The following is a 21,618-nucleotide window of genomic DNA, read 5'->3' as shown; positions in this document are numbered from 1 at the left end:
TATATATAAATAAATGTCAAATAGATATTTAGATATATTTTCATTTGCATGTGTAAAAAGGTCTCCACTGTCACCTTACTATTTTATGTAAGTTTTTGTCATCTTAGATATTTGATACAGTTTGGCTGTGTCTCCTTCCAAATCTCTTCTTGAATGGTAGCTCCCATAATTCCCATGTGTTGTGGGAGGGATCTGATGGGTGATAGTTAAATCACGGGGGCAGGTCTTTCCCGTGCTGTTCTTGTGATAGTGAATAAGTCTCATGAGATCTGATGGTTTTATAACGAGGAGTTCCACTACACAAGCTCTCTTGTCTGCTGCCAAGTAAGATGTCTCTGGCCCTTCCACCATGATTGTGAGGTCTCCCCGGCCATGTGGAACTGGGTCAATTAAAACTCTTTCCTTTATAAATTACCCAGTCTATATGGTATGCCTTGATTAGCAGCATGAGAACACACTAATAAAATATTTTGTAACTGAGTCTTTAGGAAACAGAATATTCAGGTAGAACTATGATTGTGAAAGAGTAAATACCATCACTCAGAAATAGATACTGTGATGATTGCCTAGAGATGGATACTGTAACTGCTGGGATTTTGTGTACCTCCTTTTAGGACAAACGATGAGAGTATACTTGTTTGTATGAAAGATACTTGCATCTTACTGTTGTGAAATAGTATAAATGTTAATATACACAGAAGTGTGCATATGGTAGTGAATAACCAAAGGAGAAAGCTATACTAGTTAGTAAGCACTTATCTGTCAGCTCTATATCCAACTTCTATCTCTATTTAAGTGATACCTGGGCTGGAATTCTGTAATTTTTATTTCTTCTCTGGCACAGGATTTCTGTGAGGTTCTGCTTATACTAGAGGAGTCAGACGGGAAGACAGGAGAAAAAGGAAAGAAATTGTATCTCTTTCATTGTCTTACTCTTTCTCTCGATGTTACCTTTCACCTTGTGACAACCGCTGGTTTCAGTCTCCAGTTTTTTGCATTCCCAGAACCAGCCTCATTGTGTCCTCCCAAAGTTATCAGTTTCAGGCAAGCAGCCCTTCTTCAGAAGCTGAGCCCAACTATGAAAGTGTTCTCTTTCAGGCTCCTGAGATTTTAGCAGCCATGGACAAACCACAGAGGTCTGAGGCCTGCCTCAAAGGAGCCCCTCCTCAGAGGGAGTAGAATAAATAGTGTCTACTGTGGTGTTGTCTAAATTGTTTTCTGGAAAATGCTACTCCCAGGATTTCCTCCATGCAAAATGATAAGTAGAATTACATGAATTTGGGAAATGTTACAGTATTAAAGATTTATAGTGCACATAAGTATCATCATGGCTGTGAGAAGTCCAGCAGAAAAGACATTTGTTTCACTCTGACTCAACATCTCGCCTCCAGTTTTTTAACTAGGGAAACTGTTTTATTTTCACTTAACCACTGTTACCATCCCATGAGATACACTGAGAATCAGCATCCTCTGGAATCCTGAGAATTTGAAAGTTTTACAATTGAATAAAGTTTTTCCTTGAAATAACCCTTCATAGGGGAGGAATACAAGGTCTATAATTCTTTACTTGATTTTATCTATCTGTTCCAGCTCTAAGCATAAATGCTAACTGAGCATAATGAATGAGATGTAGAATGAATGCTGAGGAGGGATATAGGTAACGGCAGAACCCCAGGAAAATTGTTATAAAAAGTGACATACGAGTGAGACAATATTAGAAAATATAAAAGGGAAAAAGAATAGGGTCACATCATATTAGATGAGGACATGCATAGGTATGGTTAAATGAATAAGCTATGGATTCACAGGGCTTGAGTTTATCAGTTACAGCACTTGAGTGCTCTTTGATTTTGAACAAAATTATTCATCTTCTTTAGCCCTAGTTTCTTCATCTTTTAATGGAGATAGGAGCAGTATATTCTTTACAGGTTTGTGAAGTAGATTAAATGTGACCTAACACATAAGATGGTTAACACCCACCTGACATTCAATTATTGACTATACCCTGTAAAATTACACCAATTTTATTTAGATAGAAAAGAATAATTACAAAACAAACATACATGGTTCAAAACGGAAGGGTCTTTAAAGAGCATCTAATCAGCTCCCTCATTCTATAGATGAGAATATAGCTGATTCTCCCAGAGACAGAGATATTGTGCTAAGGAGCTAAATAATACGGAAGTTGGACAGAGACCTTGGTCTCCTCACTGTTAGTAGAGTGCTATTTCAATTAAAGTTGTTCACCTGTAGTATGTTTGCATTTTTCTGGGTCAAAGTAAGAGTAGTAGTATAGAAAAAAAAAATTTCTGAGTTCTGGTCTTAAGGTGACCTCTCTGATGTTTAAGACCCAGGAGCATATAATGAGGGATTTGTCTGGTTAGACAAATCATACCCCATGCTTTCTCCTACTCTTAGTTTCTATTTACCTAAAACAATTCTATGTGGGAGAAATACTGTTACAGTGAAGCATCGGGAAAGAACAGGAGTAATGGAAAGGGAGAAGAGTAGTCTTATTCATTGTTTCACTGTTGATAGAGTAGGAAACAGAGGAAAGATTAACTATTTGAATATTAAATTCAAGTATTTTATCAGGGCTAGGCAACTGAGTCTGGTTGTTCCATTGTTCACGGGGCAATAACATTGGGGTAGAGATAACCAATTCACTTCTCCATACCTCTCCTCTAGTTTCAAGAAACACCCAGAGAACCACGATTACTGTTGTTTTATTTAGTGTCATAATTAGAAATGTCGAAAACACAAGGGATAACCGTAGTCATAATATACAAGGCTTCCTTATAATGGCTACTCTTTTTCTACAACCTCATAGAATTATGATAAATGTATTATTTTAAAAGGAGAATTTAGTAGGATGAAACACACTTATTTTTAGTTCAACTACAGCTATGTACATTCGTGTACATAATTTATGAGCTATGTATAATTTATATGTATACAAACACCACATTTATTGAGGTAAAAGAGCACAGCGAGGTTAAAAACAAATGGCTAAGCTGAACGTGGGCTTTATAATGCCACTGAAAGCCATTTTACTAGCGTAAAGGCCTCCAACATGCTGGTATTAACCTACTGATAAATATGTAGACTGTATTTATATTTTGCTCTCTTGGGAACTAAGCCAAACCAAACATATTTTAAGGCAACCTTTGGAAGTGTCAGCATTTCTTATTTTATCTGCCTTGTGGTAAATGTTATTCACAGTGACAATTAAAAATATTGAATGATGAAGAACAAAGGTTGACAAATTCATCTTGAACCATTTTACCCTCATAAAGTTTTTCTCTAACATACAGAAAAGTCATATTTTTCAGCAATGTTCAACTTTCTATTTTGAGGAGTAGCATTATTGCTTTTTTGCTCACACATGCTTACTGAAGCCGCGATACAGATTTCCAATTTAATTTCATATTCTGAGAAGCATCTACACAAGTCTCAATGCTATTTTAAAAAGTAACACACAGGAAACAGGAAACAAGATCTTATAGAATACAGGTTGTCCTGGATGCAAGCTATTCAACACTGCTGCTCACTTCCATTGTATCTTTGGAAAGATAAACTATCCAGTACACAAGGTTGAATCCTGCAAATGCAACTGGGAAGAGAATTCGAGAATACTGGTCTATTTTACTGGTGCCTCCAAAGGCTGGCGAGAGTGGTGGGGGCGTGACAGGTGTAGATTGTAGGATGGGTGCTCTAGTGAGAACTTTATTGGCCTCAGGAGATGACACTATTGGTAAGGACAGAGAAGTGATTCTTTTCTTCAGATGATATTTGGAATCAGGATGCTGTGGAAAGAAGACAAACATTAAGCCTAAACAAAAGAATAGATGTTTTTTCACCTTTGACAAATATTTATTAACTATTTACTTTCTATGTAAGGTCAAAAATCAACGAATTCTCAATAGTATGTGATGTTGTTCTTTTCCAAGTAAGGCTTAAAATACACTGTAAAAGAATTTACTTGCTTCCATCTGACATTCTATTACTCAATACATCATCAAATGACACAAAGCATGTCCCACATCCTAGAACCTATGATAAGCATTGTATCATTAGGGAGAGACCAGCCAGGTTGCAGAGGCATAGCCACATCTGGTTGTGCATTAGTCTGCAGAGCAATGAGTATGGGCAATGGTGTATTCTGGGAAGAGGGCTGAATTCCAATTTGGAATATGTGGACAATTAGTACAAAAAAAATCACAGCTTGTTTTATTAATACTATTCTTCTCTACATATTCCCAGCCTACATTCTCATCTTTGCATACTCATAAGCTTGAATTAGCCAAAATTAAAAAAAATATAAAATAAAATTAGCATATATATGTCAAAGGCAGTGACAAGGAATACATTTTCTCAAATTGAATTGGGTGACTGTTCATGCTTTGAAATATACCTGTCTCTTAGCCCAGAAATTCTATATTGTACACATCTTACTTCCCATTCAGAACTTTCTAACTGGTCTTTCTCTATCCTCAGTCACTGAAAATGATTCATTTACTAAACTCAGAATTGTTATATGCTCCTTTCTATCACTAAACCTCCTGTTTCACTGAAATCATAAGACTATCAACTATAGTCTTGAAAGGGATGTTTAACACAGTAACTGGCAAGTAAGTTTAGAGTCCAGAGAGAGGAAATGCCTTGTCCATGATGGCAGGGCTAGCAACACATTCTACTGGTCAATTTCATGCTAGTTTCATCCCAACGTTTTTCTCATCTTAATTGTATAAAGTATTGGGCCTAGTTCAGAGTCTCTGATTCTGTTTGATTTAGATTCCTTTCATGCTGTTGGAGTCTAGGGGGCCTTCCTCTGATTCCTATTTTTTCTTTTCTGCATCCTGTAACAATCACCCTCCTTGTGACCAGCTTCTCCTTGCTGGGGCTCTGTCTTCAAACACTTGCTGTGCATTACCCCGATCTTGTAAAATGGCCTTGTTTCCTCCCTGGCAGCAAAATCACCACTTTGCTGCCTGGCAGGGTATGTGACCCATGTGGGCAAATTCCCGTGGTTTTAGCCAGAAACCCTGCGGCAACAGGATAAGACAGCTGTCTCCTTTGTGCTAGTTGAGCCACAAGACCAAAATGACCTGCCGATGTGGCGACATTTGGACTGTAGGGACAAAAACCCCAAAAACTTTTTTTCTATATTCCCTCTCCTGATTTTGCTATTTGATTTGCAGTGAAACTTACTGGGTATCTAAATAATAATAGTTCTCATAGAGAGCTTAAGTTCACTGTTTTTAGAGGCCATGGAGAAATCTTTCTTTACCAAAAGCAAAAAGGAACAGTATTGTCAAGATTTGATTTGAAAACGCTGCTGTGAATTCCAAACAAGGGCTATCGTTCTTATCTATTGGCCCAGTACTGTGGTATTCTGGACAGAATTAAGACAATCATAGGTTTTAGAGGTAGAAGAGAGTTTAAAATATTAGAAGGGCTAATATGCTGCTCTTGAAGAGGAGAGGAAGGAAACTTTCTATTTAAAAGTATATGAGCCGGGCACCGTGGCTCGCGCCTATAATCCCAGCACTTTGGGAGGCCGAGGTGGGCAGATCACGAGGTCAGAAGTTCAAGACCAGTCTGGCTAACATGGTGAAATCCCGTCTCTACTAAAAATACAAAAGTTAGCCAAGTATGATGGCAAGTGCCTGTAACCCCAGCTACTCAGGAGGCTGAGACAGGAGAATCACTTTGAACCTGGGAGGCGGAGATTGCACTATTGCATTCCAGCCTGGGGACACAGCAAGACTCCATCTCAAAAACCAAATAAAAAAAAACAAAACAAAACAAAAAATGGATGACAGCTGAAGACAACTGTGCCCAGGGTCACCAAGCTGTGTGGGGATAGAACTAGAGTAACTGTCTTAGTGCTTGCTGCCTCTCCTAGAGAGCCTAGAACCATTTTTCAAGAATTTTCTTTCATGTTTCTCAGACTTTAAATTTTCACCTATTAATTATATTATTAAAATATTATCTACCTGAAAGAGCAAAAGGTGTCACTGTTTCAACCTCCAAAAAAAGCCATCCTCCTCCCACACATGGAACACCAAAATACTTTCCTCTAGCAAATATTTCTAAAAATTACGATGGAATAGAAAGAAGCCAGCCTTCAGAGCAGAGTTTCTTACTATACTCATTTTGACTTTTAACAGCATGCATTATCTGTCTGAAACATGTTTTTCTTTCCATTTTAGGTAGAACCAGGGAAGACATGCCGATGTTGTAGGTGCCATTATTTCTGAATCTGTGCATTGTCACAGTGTCACAAAAGACCTAGCGAGGATTGCCAAATAATTACGGTCCAGACATCAGAGGTATCATTCAGGCCCAAACACCATGAAAATTTTAAGTAAAACGGATACCGTCATTTTACCTAAATTAAAAAATTAAATTAAATTAAATTAAATTGAAATTAAAGGTCTCCTACATTAGCATTCCCCTTTTCCTCATCTACTTTGGCAAACAATCTCTGTGGAGGGTTCCCCAGGAGTGGAGAGTAAAAGGAGAGCCCGAAATCCCTAGATGACAGTTTCATATCTAGTTGCTTGCAATATGATTTAAACATTTCATAGGTGCCATAGACTCTAATTCTCCCTAAGCTTCAAGTTTCTATCTGTGAAAGTAGGGACAAATATTAATTATTATGTAAGTCTTTTCTAGTGTTTTTAATAATTTGAGGAAAATGTCTGATATACAAATAAACACACAAATATATATGTATATATATAAATATATGTATGCACACATATATGTACATATATATTTTTTGCTCAGGAATCATAGCTATAACTATTTTTTAAATCATTTGCAACATATATCTGCTTCTCATTCTCAGTACTCACCTATCTTTATTTCTTTTGTCTGAACAAACATCTACCTGTCACCCATTTTCATCTTTCCCTCACCTCTTTTGATACCAAACTCATTAACAGCTACCATCGCTGATTACTCTAGCCTTTATGCATTTTTCTGCCTAGTTATTGTGACTCTTATGGATATTATTATTTTCTCTCTTGTAGATATAATTGCTTCTGTTGTGGCTTATCTCCTTTCCTAGCATAATGGTACCTTCTACCTTAATAGTAGAAGACACATTATTCATATGTATGAGGATGCCACAGTGCCTAGCAAGCACTTAGAACAAGGTATTTATTTAATAAACAAATGCTGAATCAACGAATGAAAAAAATCTAAACATTTTCCAAGATTTGCTGGAGGAGGTAGACAAAGAGAGGGGTGAAAAGTTTTATGATTATGTTACATTGTATTTTAATACAGTTTTATATTACATTATAACTACCAGTTCTAAATGCTTGTTGTTGACAAACATTATAAAGCAATTTTCAAACATTATTTCACTAATTTCTTCAAAAAATCCACAACCTCATATTAATCTTCATTCGATAGATGAGCAAACGCAGGCTTAAGCAGGAAGCTCACTCCTGCTCATAAGTAGCAGGACCTGAATTCAATTTCCCTCCAATGCCACAGACCACATGCTGAACAATTATTACGCTATGCTTCCTATCAGCTTCAGGGTTTGGGGCACAGTTTCTCAAGCTCAGAACTACTGGCATTTTGGGGCCAATTACTCTTTGTTATGAGGACCAACCCTGTGTCCTGGGACGTGGAGCAGCATCACTGACATCTACGTACATGATGTTAGCCATCTCCACCCCAAGCTGTATCTCCAGACACTGCCAAATGTCTTTTGGGGAAAAACAGCTCCCCATAGGAAATCACTGGCTTAGATTCACAACCGTCCCACTGCCCAGGAGTGATTGGGGGAATTTCTGACAGGCTAAAGGAAATGTAAGAGGCCTGGCTACCTTACATGCTGGAAAATCAGCTGCTAAATAACTGGCAATTGGCAACACATGGAGATGGAACATCAGTTTAGGAAGAACAGGTTGAATTTCTAAAATGAAAAGAAAGCCAATTTTGTGAGCCACTTAAGCTACAGGTTGCATCAGTCCCTGCCTGCTCTATTGTAAGCATAGCAGCTTCAGCTGATGGTAAAATAGGCTTTTGTCAGAGTCCAGATGAGGGCTCAGCTTGAGGCTGTCACTGTTTTGAGTGGAACACCTGTGGTTTTGAATTTTTCCAGGGCTCCCCTGCTGCTGAGTGCCATCCTGCTTTAGGTATTTATAGAGCACTGCTTTGTTTCAAGTAACGCCGTATTGCAAAGGTACTTTAAGTCAAACTGGACTTTATGACAATCAACTATATGATAGAAGAAGAAGGTGTTTGGATGTAGACAAATCTTTATATGTAATTCAATGAGTCTAATATTTTTAAACGGTGAGGGCAGTAGGTTACCTCTCAATAGAGATATTCTAACCAGGATAGCCCTACTAAGGGAATAAACCAAGCATTTGTTTTTAGAAAGAGCAAAAAGGAGCGACACAAACAAGAGGAAATATTTTTTTGAAAACAGTATTGATAGTTTTCAAAAATAATCATATTAATCATTATGGGGAAAATTAGAATTCTGTTGGATTTTCTTGTGTTTGTGTTACAGCTGGTAGAGTTGAAAACAGACACAACTTCAGAATTTCTACAGAGAAGCAGCTTATTGGAAGCAGTGTATCAAATGGTTGATCCATGGTGCTAGGGAACATGTCTAGAAAACATATTAGAGTGTTTGGAGGGCTCATCATGAAGTATTGGGTCGGGATTTGAAGGAAGGTATGTGGAAGGGCTAATCACCTACACCACTCATCTAATCCACCCTGTGTTCCCCAAAAATCACACAATGGCACAGCAAGAAGGGCACTGTGACCTTTCCATTACATAGAGTCTTGAACGGTCTTAATTCAATCCTTAACTGTAGGGCGTAATGAGAGTACTCAAAAAAGAAAATCTGTGCCATCTTTGGAGCAGGCAAGGTAAACCTTTCAGTATTCTATTCTTCACATCTCTCTACATAGAGGAAAACAGCATGGTAATGGCCCAGTACACATTGTCAACTTAAAAAGGAGCACAGGAAGGGCATATACCTTATTTCCCTCTCTATGCCCATGTTTCTGCCAATTGGATTAGACCTTCTAGCACAAATCCAGGCTAATTTCTTTTCTGTTCTCAGTTTAGACATCACTCTGCTAGAAAGGAAACCCCTCTAGACTGAGTTAGACACTTTTGCATGGTTCTTCTGCAGCCCACTATATATCTCTAACAGGCTTTATCCCAAGGTATTATGAAGTTACATTCATCTCTCTGCCTTCCTGCTGGACAAGAAGCTCCATGAGGCAAGAGGCCCTCACTAATATATCCTCAGTATTCTACAGAAGGTCTGGCACATCAAGGCACTTATCAAATACTTGTGATATGAATAATCAGTGATGCATAAGTAGTCAGTAAATAGGTGTCAGATGAAAAGGAAAAAAAGAAATGAATAAATAATGCAAAGGGCATAAATATAGTTATTGTCCTGACTAATGAAATTTTGGTCAATTTTGCATTATATAATTTACAAAAAGCATCACACCCGTGTAAAGAAGAAAAGTTACATTGAGAGTAATGACACTGCTCGAAGGAGTGCAGATGGGACGGGTGAGTGATTGACTGTCAGGAACATAGTGATGAGGGCTTCGACCTTTCAAAAAACAAAGAAACTAGCAAACTATGCCAAAAGGACCAAAGTTGGCCTTACATGCGCTATAGTTACGGTTATACTCCAGACATGTTAATTGGCACTGAAACTCATGAAGACAGAAATAACTCTCTAATGCTAAGGTAGCATACCAGATTACTTATTTCTACAACAATAAGAAAAAATCATTATATAAGCGGGAAAAACACTTAAAAATTTCTTTTCCAGAAATAATAAAAAAATAAAATATCTGATTCCATATGTCTTAAAAACAGAAAGATAATTAGTCTATAGAGGATTTCTGAAGATTAAGCTTTAAGGTGGCTTTTTGGGTTTTAGACCTGGATTTTAAATCCTTGAGTTTCTTTATTATTATTATGCTTCAAGGTCAGAATCAAAGTGATAAAATGAATAATCTTTACCCACATTCATTGTAAGTAGTTCCCTGTGAAAAGCAATGAACATATTAAAATATACAACATAAAATCACATGAAATATCCAAGCACTTAATTTCATTTCAGCTTCACCACATTAGTTTGCTATTTCAATGTCAAACTTATTCACATAATGTTGTTTTGATTACAACTGAATAGGTATTTTTAAATGTCATGGTATTTGGAAGAAAATGTCTTGCAATCAAAATATACCATTGTGTAGTATAAATTGCAAATGCATAATTTATGTTTGTTCCTCTACATCATATAAGACGACATGCCAAGGTTTAACATAAACAAATATAATGCAAATGTCCTGTGTAATCACATATATTTAGTTTTGATAACTTCAAGATATACATTGTTTGATTTGGTCACTTTGGGTTTTATGTTTATTTTTACACTTCAGCCTTTTAAAATCAGAATTTCCCTATGTATTCCTTTAAAAAATATTACACAAAACATTTATGTCACCAGAAGTTTCTCTCATATTGACAACAGATGCTGGATAGGTGGGGAGGGATAGCCTGGGGAGAAATGCCAAATGTGGGTGAAGGAAGCAAAACACACTGCCATGTGTGTACCTATACAATTGTCTTGCATGTTCTGCTCATGTACCCCAAAACCTAAAATGCAATAAAAAATAAAAATTAAAAAAAATATATATATATATATTTTGGGTAGAACCAGGTTTAGAAATATAATTTTTCATAAGAAAAAAATGCTGCCTGCAGGAGAGAAGTAGCTCGGGATTATTTATATGCCATTTTTAAAATCGAGCTTCCCAGAAGAACTGCTCATTATATGTTACTATTTCAGGTTTATGGAAGACAGTTTATATTGAAACCTGGGCTCGTAAGTTCCATCTTAAATTAATAAATTATACCTTTAAAATAATAGCCTGAGGGGGGGATTCTGTTTTCTCCAAGGAGTTGAAATCATACTCTTTTTCAGTATTGCATATTTTAAAAAAGGTAAAACAAAAAAATTGGTCTTTCTTTTTATTTCAATATCTGACCCATGAGCATATTCAAAAGCAATCCTTTTTTTCTGTCTTTGACCATCTTTTACCTTTTTATTTTACTTTCACTACATTACTCAAATAAGAAACTGGTAAGCTGAATTCCGATAAGCACTTTTTTCATTTATAGATATATATTAATATGTACCTGATCTATGGACAATATGTAGATTATATACTTATAGGCATACAGATAGCCTGTGACAGAATCACTTATTTCTACAAACGTGAAATAATTCTCAGAAACCTTTGGAATTTGTCATGACAAAAAATAGTTTTAATATTGTGGACCAAGTTTGCAAACTAGCATATTTTGTTATAAAATTTATATTTTGGTGACCTTTCAAACTATACACACATAAACAAATTCTTAAGTCAAAGGAAGAATTTTTGGAATGAACTCAATTACATTCTCAATATGCTTCATCCTGTAGTATGCACCCTGGTATGTTTCAGTCTTTAAGGAATTATTGGGGAGGGTGGTCTCAGGCTCTGTAATATTGTGGATATCAGAGGTTCTTCTTCTTCTTCTGATTACTATTATTGTCACATTATTACCACAGACGCAGGATCTAAACATGTTGCCCACGATGGAGTTCGGTGGCATGATCATGGCTCACTGTAACTTCAAAATCTTGTATGCAAGCCATTTTCTTGCCTCAGTTTCCTGAGTAACTAGAACTGCAGGCATATGTCACCACCACCAAGTAATTTTTTTTTCCAAATATGTGGGTCATCCTGCTATGTTGCCCATGGTGATTTTTAACTCCTGGCTTCAACTGATCCTCCCACTTCAGCCTCTCAAAATGCTGGGATGACAGGCATAAGCCACCATACATGGCTTATACAAAGTTTTAAAATCAATTCCTAGATTTTCTACCAGCTAGAAACTAATATTTTCCCTCTTGTAGACTCTTGTTTTCCCACTTGTAAAAGGAGATAATTCAACTGGATCACTGAATGTCATTTTTTTCTTTTTTCCTTATTTTTAAAATGAGGGCTAATAACAAAACTTGTTTAAATTGTATATTTCTACATAACATGGAGATGGCCTCCCATTTCTTGGAGACAATACAAATTCTCAAACAAGTGTCTTAGTTTATCAAAGACAAAAATTTCAATAAAAATTATCACCTTTTTAGTCAAGTGCCTCAGATTTTGAAAAGTAAAAAACATATACCTTTATAAATTTTATCATAAAGTTAAACTGAGGATTACTGGGCTGCATATAGTTTTTCGATATGAAAGTGCTTACTAGAATTGATCAATTGCAAAAATATTTTCAGTTCAAAGTATCTGTCTTACTTGACTTCACAGAGCAAAATGTTCCTCTTTTCATTAAAATAAAAATGTATGCTTGTCAATCAGTTTTATCATTCATTAAAAGAAGTATTCTCAGCTTAATTGTTTTTATAATTTATTTGTATGCAAAATTGAAATCTGGGGGCATATTAATGGCCCTTGAAATATTAATATTACCATTTGTTTCTTATTCAAAAACCTCTGGGGACCAGAGCTTAGCCATAGCAAATTTAGCATAAATTTGTAACTATTTCTCACTAAATGTAAGGCATGGAATATAAACTCATTGATATACATATATTTAATTTACAAATGTGAGTATGAAACTGTTTTAATATGAATCAAATTCTTGGGTTATGATTCAACATTCAGAGAACCTATTTACTCATTATTCACAGATGCCTTGCCCTCTTGAAGTAAAGCAGCAAGCAGATTTCTAAGAAAAACTGTCCATTCTGTAGAAGTCCCTGTTTCTTTCCTGCAGACTCTGAAACCTCATTAGCAAAAAACTTTTTTTACTTTATTCTCCCTAGTTGGTATAAGTGATCCTGTTCTAGAGAAACATCTAAAGGCTAAGAATTTTCTAGCCTCCTCTGAGAGCCTGGAATCTGCCAATATAAGTGAGGATGATGAAAGAAGAATGCCAAAAGTCTGGAGCAAAGATAAATGAAGGATTGTTCCTTAGCTTTTCTCTGTGAAGTTGGAACAGAAACCAGCCTTGCTCTTGAAACTAGAGTTACATACCTGTGCTCAACTCATATTACTTTTGGACACTTTAGTTGTTTCTGATCACTATTTGGGCTGCTTTTTCCTACGGTGGGTAACTATAGAAAAAGCAAACAATTACCAGAACAACCTCAGCTTCCAAAGGTTCAGTAGCTTTTGATATTGTCACTGGGGGTGGGGATGCAATCTGTGCCTTCCTTTTGGCCTTCTGTGTCTGAAGATTGGTGAAGTAGTTGACAGCTGCAAACTCGATAAGAGCAGAGAAGACGAAAGCAAAGCAAACAGCTATGAACCAATCCATGGCAGTGGCATATGACACTTTTGGCAAAGAGTGCCGGGCACTAATGCTCAAAGTGGTCATAGTTAAAACAGTGGTAATCCCTAAAATAAAAAATAATAGGAAATGTAATATTAGTCCTGGAAATCCTATGGCAAAATCAAATGAGAATGTGTCAGTAGAGCAGATAAAACACTCTGCCAAGGCAAAGTAAGTTTTTAAATATTGTTTTGTATTGTAATTGTTCATAATTATTATCATAAGTAGTATTTCTATATTTAGTAAAGTATCTTTCAATACTTTTTAATACTTAGTGGAGTGAAATCTTTTCAAACTTAGTGAAGTGACTTATACATTATCACTGCTCAAAAAATTTTAAGTTTGCTGAATTGAACTAGTTTACTGTAAATTTAAGTTATAAATAGTTCTAGTTGTTTAGGCTTGAGAGATCTTGTAACAAATTATTATCACTTAAGAAAAAAAACCTTAAATTTCAGATCAATTTTACCAGCTAACATCTTAAATAATAGTTAATAAATAAATCTGGTGTAAATATTAGCATAAATTTAGGTTATTCAATTTGTTTATATTTCTAACTGGATTTTAGGGTATAATATTTACTCATTAGAAAATGAAATTTATCACTCACTTTCTGGCAGTTTTCCTTCTTGAACTATGACCTGGGAAATTTATACATTTAGGAAATGTATAATATTGATGATTGACATCATTATGTTGGCATTCTTTTGTAATTTTTAAAAAGATCTATTTTAACATAGTATATCTGAAAAATCAAGATTCACTATTTCAATTCAATTCAGGCCTGACTTATAGACTACTAAATTTATAATCATGAAAGCCAGGGAAAACATTGGATTTTTTCACCAATGTGAATCACCAATGTTTTCACGTTGGTGACAAAGCTCTTTTTCTTATTATTTAATTTTGCTTTATCAAAATTAGTAGTGTTTTTATATGTAAGTGAAACAATATGTAGGTTGAATCATAGAAAATTCATGAAATGACAATTTTATATGGTTCAATCTAAGAAAAGGAGGATACATGGCTCACGCCTGTAATCCCAGCACTTTGGGAGGCCGAGGCGGGTGGATCATGAAGTCAAAAGATCGAGACCATCCTGGTCAACATGGTGAAACCCCGTCTCTACTAAAAATACAAAAAATTAGCTGGGCACGGTGGCGCGTGCCTGTAATCCCGGCTACTCAGGAGGCTAAAGCAGGAGAATTGCCTGAACCCAGGAGGCGGAGGTTGCGGTGAGCCGAGATCGCGCCATTGCACTCCAGCCTGGGTAACAAGAGGGAAACTCCATCTCAAAAAAAAAAAAAAAAAGGAAAGAAAAGGAGGATACAACTTATGTATTAGTTGTATTCAGTATCTTAATCTTTTGCTTTCATGGATTTGCATGAAGTTTTTAACCTTTCTGCTTTTCCTCTGTTATGACAAAGAAAATCAAGATAAAGTACTACAAATAGGACATATGAAAGTCATAGGAAACCAGCCAGAATTCTTGCTGAGTCAAATTTGTTGTTGATTTACCACACAACTTGTGATATAATGACAGTGATTTTGCATGATACATATGTTCGGATGAGACAGGAACCTATTTTATTTGTGGATTGAAAAAGTGCACTGGTGTGAATATTTACTCAAAATACACAAGCAATGAAAGGTGGAAGATGAACGTACATGAAGTACAAAATGTGAGACATACCAAAAACAGTTCTTGCTGGGACGGACTCCTTATTAATCCAGAAAGACACCTGGGAAAGAATGACTGTCATAATGCAAGGAGTGTATATCTGTATCATGAAGTAGCCCATCTTCCTTTGCAAGTGGAAATAAACTGTCATTATAACGTATTCACCTGTTCAAAGACACATACATCAGTATTATTACTGCTGACAGTCTGCAAAAAGAATGCAGTTGAATATAAATCTTGACAATTTTTGAATTAACATGGGCTGAAAGAAAACAAACAAAGGTACATTTCAGTATATGAGAAAGCTACTTGATCAGCAGATGATAGAACAAAGAGACACATCAGGTCATTGGTTTCAGTAGGGTTCTTTATATCATACACATAAAAAAAACTACTTATTCCAAGATTACACAAATCTTTATATGCCTGGTTGCAAAATGAATTTTAAGGAAAGCTACTAATCACTTCGAAACAGCATGCTTAACTGAGAATGGCTAATGCAAATGAAAAATAAATAGATATTTTGAAAATGTGTACTGGAGTCATCTTTCAGGATTATTTCCATCCCTTGTTCAAATGCTTACCTGTGTTAGATTTAATTGTCTCACTAGATACTGTTTGTCCAATCAGATCGTACTGGAGAAGGCTTGAAGATTCTTCTGGGACTTCTACTGAATAAAGTGGTCCTTTTTTCCATGTATATATGATTTCACTTTTGGGATAAGCATCTAAATATTTGAAACAAATTAAATATAGCAGTGACTTTGACTAGTTGTCTTTTATTTCTTCAAAGTGCGCATTGTCTATAAAAAAGGAAATAAAAACATAAATTTTATTTAATGTTTTCTTTCATTTTGATGACTAAAGCCTCAATTTATGAGGCTCACAGAATGATTAAGTATATTCCTAGAATTACACTGATAGTGTCATAATGATATTCCTCCTTGATTTCCAGTATCAACTAAAACCAAGTAATTATGTATTCTTAATGTATTAGTTGACTCTCAGAAGCCTGTTATAACTTACAGCTCCCAAACTTGAGTGGACAAGCATGCCCATCCATAGGAAAGTTAACCAGCCTCATGGGACAGTCAGCATTGATGGTAAGCCTGGGAACATTGAAATCAATGGTTCTGCGTTAATATTATGGACATATCATTTTGGCAAGGGAAATAGAATTGGAGAAACCTCACCTCATGGTGTATAAAATGGTTCCATTCTGCATTATTCTGAAGAGTTTATTAGGAGTTGTCATGTTGTGAGCAATTGACTTTTTACCATTTCTGAAAAAAGTGTCAGGTGTCCAGATTTTACTGACCATCAAGTTGTTCAAACTCAGAATCTCAGTTGGCCCCCCAAACTTCAACCTCTCATCAGTCCAAGTCTGGCGGAAAAAAACATCCATCGTATACTCCTAAGAGAAAGTAAAATATTCGTGCAGTCTGAAGAGATAGTTAGCTAAGAATAGTTTATTCACTAGCCTATACACCCAATCTCAAAACTTAAGCAATAAAGCATCTTTTTAAGGCAATAATTTCTCACAAAACTATAATTTTAGTGAGTTATTATTCATCTCAAACTCAGAAAGTTTGTATTGTTATAAAAGATAGTGCTGTGATGTGTAAACCTCCCTCCTCCACCTTGACTTCCCTTAATATTCTTTCTCTTTATCTATCCAGTCATCCATATTTTCATCTATCAATATGTCACTCCTTAATCTAGAAAAAAGGATAATGGAAATATTTAGTTTAGGCTTTGTGCTGGATGGTCTTTCCATCGGTTAATGTAACTATTCCCCTTTACACCTCATTCACCCTCAAAGGGTTCTTAGGGCATCCGAGTACCAGTTAGTAAAATTATGTGCATAAACTTTCCTTGATAAACACACTATAGCTGCACATCAAAATTATTTTATATTGTTCTCAGGGAACATAAAAACAATTGTTACCATGATTGTTCTAAAGAGAGTATCATTTGACTATGCATAATCAAAATTATGAGTTAATTTGTGGCTTTTATAAAATAACATTAAAACATGTAAGAATTATAATAAGAGCTATTGCAAAAGTCAATGACAACATGCAATTATATCAAAGTATTGCCAATAATTTCTTTGCCTACTATATAAATTCCTTTATGAAATTTATTATGGCAAGTCGTGATTACATTTGAAAAATATAATTTGATAAGCAATATACCCATACAACAATGACCCAGGATATAATAGGGATCTATTGTACAAATAAGCTGCAAAACCAGACTCAGGCATAAGATAGAAAACTAAGTATACCCAGACTTAAAAGGCAATAGCAAATTGTGGTTGTTTATATTTGGAGTGGCTCAGAACACAAATGAAAAATATGATACTAAAATAATCTAGGATTCTGAATAATGCTGACTCTTCCTTGTCCTTATGTAGCAAGATATTTAGCTCTTGAATAAAGCCCTTTTCCCTTTCTTTATTATTTTCCTTCTTTCCTCTTTTCCTCCATATTCCTTTCTTTTTTTTCTTTACTCCTTCCTCTTTCCTTTCTTTACGTCTTTGTTTTTTCTTCCTTTCTTGCCAACTTAAAAAAGCAGAAAATGAAAAAGTCTCCAATAACTGTTTATTTAGAATTACATTTCCCTAATAAAACCTAATGACAAATCTCTTTAAAGACAATTATGTTTACTTTAGCATTCATATTCACATTTTAGTTTTAGAGAGAAATGCTACCTGAGAACTGTAAATGAAGAATACATTTTGTTCTAAAAGATGAGTTCAAGTTTTCATTGCCACTTACTATAAATACCCTCTTACGAATGCTACAGCCATCTGTACCTGGAACAGAGTCCTCAGAACACCTACTGGTCCATCCTCAATGTAAAAAGTGCAGAGCATTAGCCTTTCCAAAAGACCTCTTTACTGTTTTAATAAAATACACTGATAATGATGCTACCAAAAAGACAATTATGTTTTAAGTTTCATAGATACTCTAATCTTTTACATGGCATAGGATATGTGTGTTTTTTTCCTCCTCCAATAAATTTGCTAGGGCTTCACAAAGAAGGGGAAAGAATTTTTCTCTTTGGACGGAAGAATAAGTGCATAATATGTGGATGGAAGAGAGGATATAATCTTAAAAAGTCCCTCAGCTCAAAATGTTCAAGCTGTTAGTGAAATGTGAAGATCAAGCCAGCAATTTGCTCTAATGGTCATGCCCTCCCAGCATGAACACACATATTGTGTCTTGAATCTGGAACCAAGCTTGGCGGCAGTGCCCATTATCGTTAGCTTTGGGACTCCACTCTCCTCCCTGAAATGAAAATAACCCAACTCACTTAGAACTCACTCACCATCTCCACATCTGACACAGGCCCAAAACTGGTCACATAAATATCTGTTTTGACTTCAGTGACAGCACCTGAAAGCAGCCCAGAAGGATGGAGCAATTATCACCACTGATGTTAAGGGGATTGAACTTAGCACTCTACCACCAAAACCCTTGTCATAGCCAGTATTTCCAAGACATCCTATTGCATTCCAGTAGTGGGGATCCTTGGGTCTCTCAACTCTGAAAACTCAAATCAGTGGTCTTATTTTGAATTTATTCTGGTCAATTGGGAGAATATTAAGGAATGAAAGAACCTAGATTAGTTCTAAAGAAAATGATAATACCTAATGTATATTAATGGCTTTAACAGAAAAATGCTAAGAAAACTGTTTTACATGAATAATCTCATTTTACACTCATGCAACTCTATGAGGCAAACATTGATCATTTAACCACAGTACAATTTAGGATATGAGGGTTAGAGAGTTCATAGAACTTGAACAAGTCCACTAAAGGTGGATGAGGCAGAGACTGGATGGAAACATACATATGGTTTCTCTCCAGTACCCCTGCCCCTTCCCCCTACCTCATTTCTGACTCTTCTGGGTCTTCCAAGGGAAGAAATAGGGAAAGGAGACTTCAGGGGTTTGTGCAGCAAAGATGCAGCTTCTTACCTCCAAATCCCGGTCGCAGCCGATTGTCATAGCCTTCAAGCAAGTTGTCCAGGATCCGACTGATGTTTTCTGAGTAGAGGCTGCCTTCATCTTCGAGTTTCCCTAGGGCATTTTCTAGCCTGTGAGTAGAGAGTCAGTGATCCTTACTCCCTGGGTTAAGAGAAAATGTTATGTCTAAACTACTCTAGTCCACCCTGTTACAAATACATGCTATACCACCTCTGGCCTCTTTCATGATTTGATATAGGAGTCACCCAATGGGTGTATACTTTTCCTTTCCTCTGAGATAAAAATAAAAATCAGAAAAAGAATCTTACTCACCACAGAATAATGCACAGCCAGGGCAGAGGCAACGCCATCCTACAGTGCACTGAAATGCACAATTCACCCTCCTCCTGCTGTCCTCCTCCCCCCTAGCCTGCTCTCCTTTGCCAATCAACTGGAGAAATCTTTCAAACCCTTCATATCTCTGTTTCTTGTTTGCCTCAAGCCAGTATCCAATAGATAAAGAGGTTGCCAGAAAGTTTGCAGGGTTCTCCTTTTTTCTTTCTTGTTTCCTTCTTCTCACTAGGAACAAGGTGGCTCGTGGTCTTAGATTATGTCCTGCAGATACCTGGGCTCCTCTGACTGACTCAGTTGGGAAATGAGAGTCTGAAGGGACAGTGCATGGTTGGAGAGCAGTGACAATAATTGAATAAGGCATTAGGGGATATTGAAGGAAGAAATCCACTGCCAGTTTTGGCATGGAATTAGCAGGGCCCTGTGAGGAAATCTGGAAAGCAGTGGCATCTTGCTGATTGAGATTATGTTCCAATGGGCTCAGCGTTTATTATTTTTATGGTTCACAGAAGGATTCCTACACAGCTCTCACTGTTTAAAAAAGTCTAACACTATTGGGACCCTCTTGGGTTCTCTTTCTGATTTTCATCAGCATTATTGGCTACAGCCACACCCTTCTGTATTTAAAAATTATTTCTCATGATTTATTTACCAGCGCTCGTAACAAAACAGAACAACCCTCAGGCATCTTGCTGTTGAGCAAGTATTTTTTAAGGCACTTTGCTGACCCTTCTTGTCAAAGGTGTGTCATATCTAGCTAAGGCAGAGTGGGATTTACTGTTATCATTAGAAACTTGGTCAGTTTCTTGAATGCCACCTATAGGATAAAATGCCTGAGAAATAGCAGGTTAAGGCTCCTCGTGCAGAAATGTTGCAAGAATAAAGCATCTATACATGTGGTTAATGCTGATGATTCCGGCACTATTTTACTAGGCTTGCCACAGGTGTAAAGGAAAGTGTCTGAATCCAAATAATAGCATCATATTCTTAGTTCTGGTAAGAGGAAGTTGCAGTAAAATAAGAAAGTCAATTTAAGCATTAAAATTTTAACATTTGCTTGAAATGAAAATTATACAAAGTATTGTGAATATATATGTCTGTATGTGTATCTGTTATTTGGAATATATATTATAAAATATAATACACACATATTTAAATTCATGAACATAAGATCAAGGATCAAAAGTCTCAATTCACCACTCTCCTACCAATTTCATTCCTTACCCAGTTCACAGTTTATACGTCTGGAATCCAAATTCTACAAAGGCCATGTTAACTATTGCAGACATATAGCACAGATTTGAGACATAAGCGTCAGACTTGAGAACATGATAGAAATCATTTGAGGAACATTTGAATACATTATTGTCAGGGAAAGACACATGGCAGCCACTTAAATGAAGATACCTACGATGTTCTTTCCAATTTAAGGAAACACTCCTAAAACCATTTCATGTTCATTACGACATCCAATTTCCACATCTCTACTCTTTCTTTTTATTCTCCTTTAAACTTACTCCCACTGGTGCCCATAATGTATTTTCAACTCACATTGATAGTGCTATTTCCTAAATCCCCTAAATATCTGGTATATATGATGCTGTTAAATAATTCTCTTCAGATTAATCCCAACTATTTTTCAACCAGAGAACCCTATATTTATCCCCGTTATCTTCTTAGATCTATGTCCTGTTTTTTTTCTATTGAAATGTTTACCATTCATCTATGATTTGTGTCACCAGTGAGAAAGCTTTGTGAGGGTTTTCAGATGAATTTTTTTGTCTTTCCTTTTTAAATTAAATTTAATTTAAGTTCCAGGATACATGTGCAGGATGTGCAGGTTTGTTACATAGGTAAACATGTACCATGGTGGTTTGCTGCACCTGTCAGCCCATCACCTAAGTATTAAGCCCTGTATATATTACCTATTTATCCTGATGCTCTCCCTTCCCCCAAATCCCCAACAGGCAACATATGTGTTGTTGTTCCCCTTCCTGTGTCCATGTGTTCTCATTGTTCAGCTCCCACTTATGAGGAAACGTGGAGTTTGGTTCTCTTTTCCTGTGTTATTTTGCTGAAGATAATGGCTTTCAGCTCCATCCATGTCCCTGCAAAGGACATGATCCCATTCCTTTCTATGGCTGCATAATAGTCCATCGTGTATATGTACCATATTTTCTTTATCCAATCTATCATT

At 36.1% G+C, this 21,618-nt stretch overlaps 1 protein-coding gene across 2 annotated transcripts; it reads right to left on the bottom strand.

Moving 5' to 3' along the window:
- Nucleotides 1–2,710: 2,710 nt before the first annotated feature.
- Nucleotides 2,711–19,716, bottom strand: GABRA6 (gamma-aminobutyric acid type A receptor subunit alpha6). Of its 2 annotated transcripts, none has more exons than XM_002744128.6 (9): nt 19,404–19,716; nt 19,083–19,201; nt 18,431–18,498; nt 16,288–16,508; nt 16,121–16,203; nt 15,679–15,822; nt 15,107–15,259; nt 13,219–13,478; nt 2,711–3,806 (listed from the first exon to the last, which is right to left on the bottom strand). In XM_002744128.6, exons 1-9 carry the CDS (start codon nt 19,439–19,441, stop codon nt 3,531–3,533), a joined length of 1,362 nt encoding a protein of 453 aa, XP_002744174.3. In that variant the 5' UTR covers nt 19,442–19,716; the 3' UTR covers nt 2,711–3,530. The 2 variants fall into 2 exon arrangements, with proteins under 2 accessions (XP_002744174.3, XP_008982771.3); XM_008984523.4 differs by having other exon boundaries at nt 16,288–16,478.
- Between the last annotated feature and the right edge of the window lie 1,902 nt (nt 19,717–21,618).

The sequence above is a fragment of the Callithrix jacchus genome, chromosome 2 (assembly GCF_049354715.1).
Source record: "Callithrix jacchus isolate 240 chromosome 2, calJac240_pri, whole genome shotgun sequence".
Lineage (NCBI taxonomy): Eukaryota > Metazoa > Chordata > Mammalia > Primates > Cebidae > Callithrix > Callithrix jacchus.
Note: the sequence above shows the minus strand (reverse complement) of the source record. Positions and strands in the feature narration are given on the sequence as shown.

Coding starts and splice junctions, on each gene's coding strand:
- GABRA6 (XM_002744128.6), bottom strand. CDS start 19,441: ATGGCGTTGCCTCTGCCCTGGCTGTGCATTATTCTGTG. Junction 13,479..15,106: donor CCCAGCAAGAACTGTTTTTG/GTATGTCTCACA, acceptor TTTTTATTTTAG/GGATTACCACTGTTTTAACT. Junction 3,807..13,218: donor TGGAAGCTGAGGTTGTTCTG/GTAATTGTTTGC, acceptor TTCTTTCCACAG/CATCCTGATTCCAAATATCA.